Below are 10,379 nucleotides of genomic sequence, written 5' to 3' on the forward strand. Positions count from 1 at the left end.
GCGCGGGAGCGCGGGTCCCCAGACCCAGGGTGTAGAGCGGCTTTCCAACCCCACACGGACATCCCGGAAACCCCCTCTCTGGACTTAGGCGCTCCGCGAGGATCCGCTTCCCGGCGCTCCTCGCTCGGCACCGGGTGCAGACGGACTGAGTCCCTGGGGACCCGGCCCGAGCCGCCCCCCTCCCCGCCTCCCCCCAGGGTGTTCTGTGCCGCCAAGCGCGTTGAACCGAATCCTGTCTCCCGGGCCAGCCGTGGGCTCCCACCCGCCCGCAGCCCCGTCGGAAATTTGGGGACATCTTGCAGGTGGCCCATCCCATAGTCCCAGGCCGCGCCCCCCCCCGCCCCCCCCTCCCCGCCCCGGCCCGGGGCTCTCCCAGCCTCCGCGGAAGCAGCACCCGCCGGGCGGGGGGAGGGGGCGGGGGAGGAGGCCGGGGGAGGCTCGGCCCCCACGCGCGCCCCGAAGACCCCCGCCGCGCCGCGGGCCGGGCCGCAGACAATTAAAGCGGGATTCCTCCCCCGCTGACGTCGGCAGCGCCGAGGCCCCTCCCGCGGCGGCATAAAAGGCGCGGGCTCCGCAGCGCGGGCGGCAGTGAGGGCCGGGCAGCGCGGCGGTGAGGACTGCGCGGCCCAGCAGCGCGGCGCCCAGAGCGCGGGCCGCCCGCCGAGCCCCGCCGAGCCGAGCCCCCAGCGCCCGCAGCCATGCCGGCCGGCCGCGCCGCGCGCACCTGTGCGCTGCTCGCCCTCTGCCTCCTGGGCGGCGCGGCCCAGGATTTCGGGCCGACGCGCTTCATCTGCACCTCGGTGCCCGTGGACGCCGACATGTGCGCCGCGTCCGTGGCCGCCGGCGGCGCCGAGGAGCTCCGGAGCAACGTGCTGCAGCTCCGCGAGACCGTGCTGCAGCAGAAGGAGACCATCCTGAGCCAGAAGGAGACCATCCGCGAGCTGACCACCAAGCTGGGCCGCTGCGAGAGCCAGAGCACGCTGGACGCGGGCACCGGCGAGGCCCGGGCCGGCGGCGGCGGCGGCGGCGGCGGCGGCCGCAAGCAGCCGGGCTCGGGCAAGAACACCATGGGCGACCTGTCCCGGACGCCGGCCGCCGAGACGCTCAGCCAACTCGGGCAAACTTTGCAGTCGCTCAAAACCCGCCTGGAGAACCTGGAGGTCTGCGCGCGCCGCGTTTCCCCCCCTCCCCCCCCCCGGCTCGTGCGCCCCTCTGCCCTGCCCCACCCCCACGGTCCCGACCCGGCCCGACATCCACCACCACCCCACCCCCCCCCGCCGGCCCCGCCTCGGCCGGGCGCCCGTGCCCCACCGGGGCTGCGCGGAGCCTGAGGGGCCCCGCAGACGGCGGTCACTCGCCCGAGCTCCCCGCCAGGCCGCCCCCGCATTCGCCCCGAGGGGACCTCGCCGCGGGCCTCCCGGCACGGTCCCCGCTCCACGCGTAACGATGTGGTTTCCCCGTGCCCTCGCACCCCCGCAGCAGTACAGCCGGCTCAATTCCTCCAGCCAGACCAACAGCCTTAAGGATCTGCTGCAGAGCAAGATCGATGACCTGGAGAGGCAGGTGCTGTCTCGGGTGAACACTCTGGAGGAGGGAAAGGGTGGCCCCAGGAACGACACGGAGGAGAGAGTCAAGATCGAGAGCGCCCTGACCTCCCTGCACCAGCGGATCAGCGAGCTGGAGAAAGGTGCCGGGGCTGGAGGTAGTGGGGGGGGGGGGGGGGGGGGGGGGGGGGGGGGGGGGGTGGAGCGACCTGCTGCCTGCCAGGCTCCCTGGGCCATGGGGACCCTGCCTCAGGTCCTGGCCTCCTGCCCAGCTCAGCTCCAGGCTGAAAAGCTCAAAGCTTCTCAGCCTCTCCAGCCCCCTTCCCGCTTCCTGAGTCCCTGCTCTGGGTTTTGCGTTTCCAGCCCATGTTCCTGGTGGTGCCGGGGCCCCCTGGGCTGGGGACATATGGAGGCAACAGAAGCAGAGTGAGAAAGGGATTGGTTGGTGTCGGCAGCACCCCCATACACACACACACACACGCACACACACACACACTGGGAGGATTTTTCCAAGTCTGATTTGTTTAATGTTCAGTAAGTTTGCGCCGTAGTTGTGGTGCTCCCAAGCCCTCCCTGGTAAGAAAGCCGGGCTCCAGCTCGTCCCCATCCCCGGTAGAGAGAGTGGGGTGTGGGCCGGGGAAGGGTCCCCTGGTTCCCAGCAGATTTGGGCCCTGAGTAGGTTTTCTCCCAGCTCATCGCCCCCCCCCCCCCCGTTCCACCCTGGTGTCCTATGGGGATCTCCGGGTCCCCCCCTTCCGGTGAGCCCCCTCCCCATGGTTTTATCTTCTGAGTAATCCAAGCCCTGGAATCTTGCAAGACCCAGTTGGTTCCTGGGTCACCAACTCTGGCCAGCCCCAGCTGCACCCCAGGGCTCACAGATGAGCTGGGCTCAGCCTTGAAGTCACAGAAATCAAACAAGGTTGTAAAAGGGGGGGGGGGCGTTCCTGGGCTTGGAGCAGGGCCACGTGACCCTTCTTGGACCGCAAAATGTGCCGGATGGATTTAAACAGTGCCGTCTTAAGGCACGTTATGTAACTGAAAAACAGATCAGGGGAAGGAGGGACGGGGGAGGGAGGGGGAGGGAAGGAGGGGAGATTGGGGGGAATGAAAAACATCCCCTAGAGAAGCCAGGGGCTGGTTCTGCTTGAAGGTGGGGGGGGGACTGCAAGCCGGGGATGGTTGGGGGAGCACTGAGGGGGCCAGCTATGCTCTTCCCTGGTACCTGACTTGGAGGGGGGGTTGCTGGCCCAGCAGGATGCCTTCTAGAAATAATTCTTGGCCTGGGGGCCGGTTTAGTTCTGGACTGCCTGGCAGGCCCCGGAGCACACCCAGGAGCTGGCAGGTGTGTGTGTTCCTGGCTCTGAGCCTGGTGCCTGTGCCCACTGCTGGGTTGGAATGTTTTGCCTGGAGTCAGTCACACCATATCCAGGGCCACAGCTACAGCGTGTGTGTGTGGGTTGGGAGGGGGGCAGACAAGCATTCCCCGAGACATCACTGGCAGGCTGGGAGCTGGTGGCTGTTGTGGAAAGGGAGGCTATCAGGCCGGGAGCCTGAGTTTTCAGGAAACACACACAGGAAGCTCTCCCGGAGAATGAATGGCATAGTCCTCAAAGCAGTCATTTGGGGGGGGGGGGCTGACTCCCTGGTACCCTGCCCTCTCTGCAGGACTCCGGGCAGAGTTGCCAGAAGAACCTTAGAAGGACCGCTTTCCCTCCTGTGGGGTAGATGGGATTCTGGAAATAGCCAGACTTCTCAGAGCTGGTTGATTGGGTCCGATGAGTGGCCAGGGACTGCAGCATGTGCTGGCCTCAAGGGGAGTGTCCTGGGCACCAGGGGCCTGGCTGTCTCGGGCGGGAATCCAAGTGGGGATCCAAGAGGCCTCTTTGTGAACACCCGCCAGCAGCCTGCATCCTGGAATCAGGGCGGCTGGCCGCAGGGGCTGCTCTGGGGGAGCTAGCCTCCTTCAGGCTGGAGGAGACCTCCCTCTGTGGCCACACATCAAGGGCCGGTTTACCAGGAGTGCACTGAGCCATGCCCACCGTGCAGCCCGCCGAGTCCCCCCTCACACCCCCATCCGGCTTCCCCAGAGGCAGGACGTGGGAGCCAGACCAGGGAGTGCGGAGATCTTAGGTCAGCTCTTTTGTTCTGGCCCCGTGCCCTCAGGCAAAGCACTTGCCCCCACCCCCACCCCCCCACCCCAGCATCTATAGAATGGAGACAGTCGTGTCTGCTTTCCTGAGCTCGGGTTGGGGGTGGAGGGGAGCACAGAATGATTTTCAGACCCAGAGGAGTGCTTTGAGGTGCAGACGGCTGAAGGGACTGCATCCTGTCCTTTCCAGGTCAGAAGGACAACCGTCCTGGAGACAAATTCCAGCTCACATTCCCACTGCGGACCAACTACATGTACGCCAAGGTGAAGAAGAGCCTGCCGGAGATGTATGCCTTCACGGTGTGCATGTGGCTTAAGTCCAGCGCCGCGCCCGGGGTGGGCACCCCCTTCTCCTATGCCGTGCCTGGCCAGGCCAACGAGCTGGTTCTCATTGAGTGGGGCAACAATCCCATGGAGATCCTCATCAACGACAAGGTAGAGCGACCCCGCCCCCTCCGGCCACCTGGGCTTATAGGAAGGCACGGTGAGGCCCCCAGGCCCGCCTGGCTGCTGGGGCAGGTCCCCGGGGCTGGGGGCAGGGGGGGGGGGAGTGGTGGGCATGAGAGACACAGCCACAGATGCAGCTGTGGTCCCAACAGAAGTGCCCACCGGGCAGGACTGAGGGAGGTGGAGGGTGAGGACAGGGGGAAACGGAGAGGGGCGCCCTGGCCCTACTCGGAAGAGGGTGAAGCCGGAACTTTCTCAGACCCAGGCTTCCCGGGGAAGGCAGGGGAAGATCCACAGGGCAGATCAGACCCTGGGTCCTCCTCCCCCAGCTGGCCTCATCAGGGCTGGCTTTGCTCCTGTGGGAAGGACCATAGATGTTCCGCGGTGAGTCAAGGTGCCCCAATCTGTCCTGCTCAAGCCCCCACCGCTGGGAGGAGGCCAGATGCACGCAGGGCCCTGGAGAGTCCCGCCTTTTCCCTCCAGGGAGCCGTCTCCCTCCTGGTCCTGTACAGCTGTGGAGTGAGCTGCCAGCTTTCCAACACCTCTGAGGCAGCATTGGCAGTAAATCTCTAAAACCCAGGCTGGGGATTGGAATCCAAGCCCCTGCTGTTGACGCCTTGACCAGAAAGGGTTGTTCCTCTCTGGGCGAGTTAAAGGGTGGGCAGGTTCCCTCGTCTGTTGCGTCTGCTGCGCCGTCTGTCCCCTGCGGAATGTGAGAGAGGGAGGGAAACCCCAGGCCGCAGGCTGGCCTGAGCTTTAAAGGCATGGTGCCATGCCCCTGGCGTCTGAGCCTCTGTAGAGGCTGCACGGGCAGGAGGGAGAGGCCCAGATGGCAGCAGTGAGCTGAGACCCCAGCGGTGGGATGCTCCTTCCCGAGGGCTGGTTCTGTAGGACCAGCGAAGAGGGAGGAGGGCCAGGAGGGGTGAGGACACTGCGCACTCAGACCGGTCTTAGGAGCCCCTTGCCGCATCGTGACATTTCCTGTGTGACTCCAAGGCCCATGGAGGGATGGGGCTGACGGGCGCTAAGGCCCAGAGGGGCAGGGGCTGAGAGAGTTCAGTAACAGTGTTTACTGGCAACGTAGGGACGAGAAGAGAAGCAGTTGAACTGGTAAGCAGTGACGATCGATCGATCGCCGGTCCCTGTACCCATGATGTTGCATGTGGCGTCCTTCCCAGGTGGCCAAGCTGCCCTTTGTAATCAATGATGGCAAGTGGCATCACATCTGCGTCACCTGGACCACCCGGGACGGGGTCTGGGAAGCCTACCAGGACGGCACCCAGGGTGGCAATGGCGAGAACCTGGCACCCTATCACCCCATCAAGCCCCAGGGTGTGCTGGTGCTGGGCCAGGAGCAGGTACTGGCCTTGCGGAGGGGGTGCTGGCTGCAGGGGAAGGAGCCCCAGAAGCAGAGAAGGGAGGGGGGCGAGGAGGGAGGGAGTTGGAGAGGGGAGTGGCTCCCCCACCCCCAGAGGGAGCCAAGAGAAGCAGGTTAGGCAGCACTGGGCAGAGAGCGAGCTCTGGGTGGGCTCCTGGGGAAGTTCGGTGGGGCGGCCGCAGCTGCGTCTCTGGCACAGGAAAGCAAGCCTGCCCTTAGGGTTGCGGGATGCATTCCCTGGAAGTGATTGGTCTCCCCCTTGGGCACCCGCAGGGAAGGCATGGGGGAGGGTCCCAGGCCTTCCAGGCCTTCTGCTCCCGTGGGGCTCTGCAGGGAGAGCGGCAGCGGCCCCCGTGGTTGTGCGCGGCCCCGGCCGACCCCCCTCACTGGCCGAGGGGGAGGCAGAGTCCAGGCGCCCCCAGAAAAAGCTCTGCATCCCGAGCGGAGGTGGCCAGTAGTGTCCCTTTTCCCGGGCACCCCATGGGAGGGGGACCAAGGTCTGGCTGGAGACCCAGAGACGGGACAGAATGGTGCGCGGGAGGCAGATGCGAGAGCCCCTAGTGGGGGAGACGCGGAGACGTGCCCCCTGGGGACGCCCCCCTCCCCCCCCCCCGAGAGACCCTCACCGTCTGCTCTTCTCTGAAGGACACCCTGGGTGGTGGGTTTGATGCCACCCAGGCGTTCGTGGGTGAGCTGGCCCATTTCAACATCTGGGACCGCAAGCTGACCCCCGGGGAGGTATATAACCTCGCCACCTGCAGCACCAAGGCCCTCTCCGGCAACGTCATCGCCTGGGCCGAGTCCCACATCGAGATCTACGGCGGGGCCACCAAGTGGACATTCGAAGCCTGTCGCCAGATCAACTGAGGCTCCTGGCGGCCGAGCCTCCCGCCCCTCGGGCCGAGCCGGCCCGCCTGCCTCCCCCCTGCTTGTGCGGTGGCGACCCGTCTTGTGTCTCCTTCTCTCCCTCTCCCCAGGAGCGACTCAGGCCCTCCCCCTCGCACGCGCTCGCACGCAGCCTGGTTTGTCCTTGTGCCCGGGAAGCAGGTCCGGCTGCCCCCCCGCCCCCCCCCGAGGAGCCCCGCTCCGGGCCTCAGGCCTGCTTGTGCTCCCGCGGGCGCGGTGTGGTTGTAGGTGAGAGAGCGTGTGTGTCTATGGGTGTGTGCCTGTGGGGACGAGCGAGGTATTCTGTGTGCTGCGGGGGGAATCTCACGACTGGTCGGAAGACTCTAGTAGCTGCCCGCGGGCCCCCGTGGGTGGCCCGTGTGGCTTCTTCAACACACGCGCTTGTCTTTGTTTGCAAACCTTTTCCGGGGGCGCAGTTCTCCACCCGTAAAATAAATGTCTTCTGGCGGTTTGTTTGTTCGGGGCCGGGGCCCTCCCCTCAGAGAATTTCTCTTTTGTCGTAGGAGTGGATTCTCTCTTGCTCTCCGGGGGTGGGCAGAGGTGGGGGGGTGGCCCCGGGAACCGGGCACCCCCCCCACCCCCGGTGCCCGGCCAACAAGCTTGCAGTTGGCATCCGAGGGCAGCGGTGCTGGGCCTGGGAAGCTGCTTTGCTGGCTCTGGCCCAGGACAGCGCCTCAGCCCCCAGTCTGCCCGCCTCCTTGCACCCTTCGAGGCTGGGATCCGTCCCCCTCTTTTGGCTGCCGGCTGGTGCCCCTGAGAGAGGCGTGTCCCTCCCACGGTCCAGGAAGTCTTGGTTTCTGGCCGTGGGAGACCAGAGGCGTCTGTGGGTCAGTTCAACAGGGGACCTTTCAGACAGGCAAATCCACATCCCGATTGAGACCCAGCCTGTTAGGACCCCTGCCCCTGGAAGCTGACCAGTCGATGAGAAGGTCCCTCCTAATTTTGACAGCCATGTTCCTCCCCCCCCCCCCTCCCAGGCCCAGGTGAAACTGGCTCAGCGGGTCCTCCAAGGAGGCAGGGCCTCCAGAGGCCTCTCACGGGGAGCCAGACACAGACTCGCCAGCCAGCGTTGGGGCCTGGAATCCAACCCCCCCCCCCCAACCTTCTTTCCAGGGCTCAGGTCCTGGAGCAGCCCCCAGCGTGTCACCGGCTGGTGACACTGAGACACGACCAGCGTCCAGACCTTTAACTTTATTCTCCCCCGTGAAAAGCAACCATACACATTTCCTTCTAGTCCTTCGGAGGCGGGGAGAAAATGTGTGTGTGTGTGTGTGTGTGTGTGTGTGTGTGTGTGTGTGTGTTGAGAGAGAGAGAGAAGAAGCACACTAAGACAGATCATACCCAAGGCGAGGTGAGCTCCCTGCTGGGTTCCATCTGGGGGTCACACGCCTTGAGGGCACCCTGGATTCTGTCACCAGGAGTCTAATTAGCAAAAGGCTGGCGAGTCTTTCTAGAAATTCTACCGCACTGCCTGGCTCATCCACAGCTGCAGACATTTCTTCCGGAGGCGCAGGTGTGCCTTCAGGGACACCTGTCTCCTTAAACGCAGGTCCGTGTTGTGTCGGGAACCGCGTGCGTCTGTGTGTGTCTGTGCTGGTGTCTCCGTGTTCGTGTCCCCGTGGTGTCGCCACAGCACCCGGTCGCCGTTCCGCAGCGCGTCGCTCTTGTTCGGAGGGTGCGGGCCAGGCGCCACGCCGCGTGTCGTGGCTCAACAGTGGCTTTCTCTGAGAAGCCTGCGCTTCGTCCCAGCCCGTCGGGTCGTGGCATCTCTGGATCTGCAGGGATCTTCTCCGTTTGCATGTTCCTTGGGGTGGCGTGTCCCTTGCTCCTTTAGTCTGATGTGTGTCCCCTGCCTGCATGGACTTCTGGTTCTGTGTTGTGTGCCCAGTGCCACCCATTGTTCTGTGACCATCCGTGTTAGCTACCGAAAACGGCCGGATAAACAAGCCACGGGTGTCGGGGGAGGTCAAGGGAGGGATCCGTTTCCCTCTCCCCGTCCCCACTCCCCAAACACACCAAGAAGTATTTTTTAACATGTAGGTTGACAAGGAGCCTAAACAGAGCCCATGGTTGGGACAGAGCGAGAGCTTGGAATCACCCCTCCAGACCAGATTGGCCCCACCCCTCACTTCAGCCACCTCGGAGCCGTTGCTTAGGCACAGGCCCAGAGGGTGCTGGGTGCTCTCCTGTCAGCACCTCCCACCAGCCCCTGCCGATTGGCCGGACCCCAGACCACCTTCTGCCCCCGCCGCGGGCGGGGTGGGAGCCGTCCGTTTAGGACCACAAGCCATCCTCTGCCCTAACTAGAGACGGGCAGAGCATACCCCTAGACGCTTATGCCTACGTCCCTCTGGCCTCCTGACCCCGTTCACCTTCCTCGCCCTCCTCCCCTGATGCACCCACGGTGCCAGGGACGGAGGCTGGCATCTGGCTCCCTCCCCGCCCCCAGCCGGAACGCGTGCCAAGCCCCTTGACTCCCTCACTGTGTTAACACTTGGCACTTTGCTGGCCCCGAGAAAGGTCGATTGACAGGCACAAATGTATCCCACGTAATTTTCATGTACTCCTTAATCTGATCGACGCTCCCTCTTGCACTGAATAACCCACACCTATCTCAGGTAAGCCATTTTATAAACTAGGAAGAAACCCAGCACTGCGGAGGCAGTGTCTGCTCTTCTGAGCTGGTGTCCCACAGAACCCCGGGCGTCCGGGGCCGGGGAGCCGCCGCCAGGGGCGCCCCGGGCCCTCGGGGCTTAGATCCCACTTGAATCGTAAGCCTTCCTGCTTTTGATAACACAGTATTATTTCTCTTACTGTAGAAGAAAAAGTTTATTACCAAACGAGTATTTTTATGAAAGAAAAGGACAAACCTATAAATTAACTCAACCTATATCTCCCTTGAAAACACTTTCAGGCTCCGCCAAAACGTAGGACTGAAAGCGTGTATTTTGGAAGAAAGAGATACATTTTGTATGCTTTCTTTTCCTTTTGTAGACTCCCAGTTTATTTTCTAAGACTGCAAAGATCACTTTGTCACCAGCCCTGGGACCTGAGACCAAGGGGGTGTCTTGTGGGCAGTGAAGGGGAGGGGAGAGGCTGGCGGGAGGCTCCAGACAGGGGCCACCTGTGCTCAAAGGCGTGTCGGGGGGACCGGGATGGAAATTGGCCGTTTACGGCAGATGCTTTGCCGTGGAGCTGACTTGTTGACTCGAGGACCCGTCCCACTCGGGGTGGAGGCAGCTAGGGCCACGGACGTTAACGCAAAGAGGACAGTATCCTTCGTGATCTCGTGGCAACCAAAACAACGTGGCTGACACAGCCATGGTTTCATCTCTTAAAACACAGTGTGTAAATTTAGTCACAACCGACGTTGGGAAGTGTATCCCATCCATGCACAGTGGACTTAAGTGCAACTTGTTAAAAGGGAACAAGTCATTGAGGAGGAAAAAAAAAAAAGCCCAATACTTAGAGTCCCAATTTTGTCTTACTTGCCAAAAAAAAAAAAAAAAAAAAAAAAAAACCCAAAAAGCAACCCCCCCTACGGTTGATGTTGTTATAATGTACATACTGTATAATATGAAAGAAAATCGATGTACCTTAATTTTTCATTATTTGCTAACCAAAGCTGTACATTTTTCATATGATCTGCAGCCTTTTGGGTATCAAATGGGTCAAAACCGTGGGACCTGCCACCTGCCATCAGCAATTCTGGAAATGCACTATTTCTACTGGTATTGCTTTTTTTTTTTTCTTTTTTTCATTTTCTTGCTGAAACGACATGAATTGTTGAGTTTATTTTTACACAGTAAAGAGTGAAGAAAGACTGTGGTCTCCTTGGGGTGTCTCTTTTCTCAAGCCTGCATATGCCATCTCGACCTGCCCCAGGGGGCCTCCCAGGGACCCCTCTCCCTCAGGAACATGCAGGCACAGCCTGGGGGTGGAGAGGGAGCCGCCC

At 62.5% G+C, this 10,379-nt stretch overlaps 1 protein-coding gene across 1 annotated transcript; it reads left to right on the top strand.

Annotated features, from left to right (window-relative positions):
• The first annotated feature begins 601 nt into the window (after positions 1–601).
• On the top strand, positions 602–9,962 carry NPTX1 (neuronal pentraxin 1). Its single transcript, XM_049635533.1, has 5 exons — positions 602–1,160; positions 1,480–1,687; positions 3,884–4,128; positions 5,319–5,498; positions 6,164–9,962. Exons 1-5 carry the CDS (start codon positions 699–701, stop codon positions 6,383–6,385), a joined length of 1,317 nt encoding a protein of 438 aa, XP_049491490.1. The 5' UTR covers positions 602–698; the 3' UTR covers positions 6,386–9,962.
• The last annotated feature ends 417 nt before the right edge of the window (positions 9,963–10,379 follow it).

Source organism: Panthera uncia, chromosome E1 (assembly GCF_023721935.1).
Source record: "Panthera uncia isolate 11264 chromosome E1, Puncia_PCG_1.0, whole genome shotgun sequence".
NCBI classification, from domain to species: Eukaryota; Metazoa; Chordata; class Mammalia; order Carnivora; family Felidae; genus Panthera; species Panthera uncia.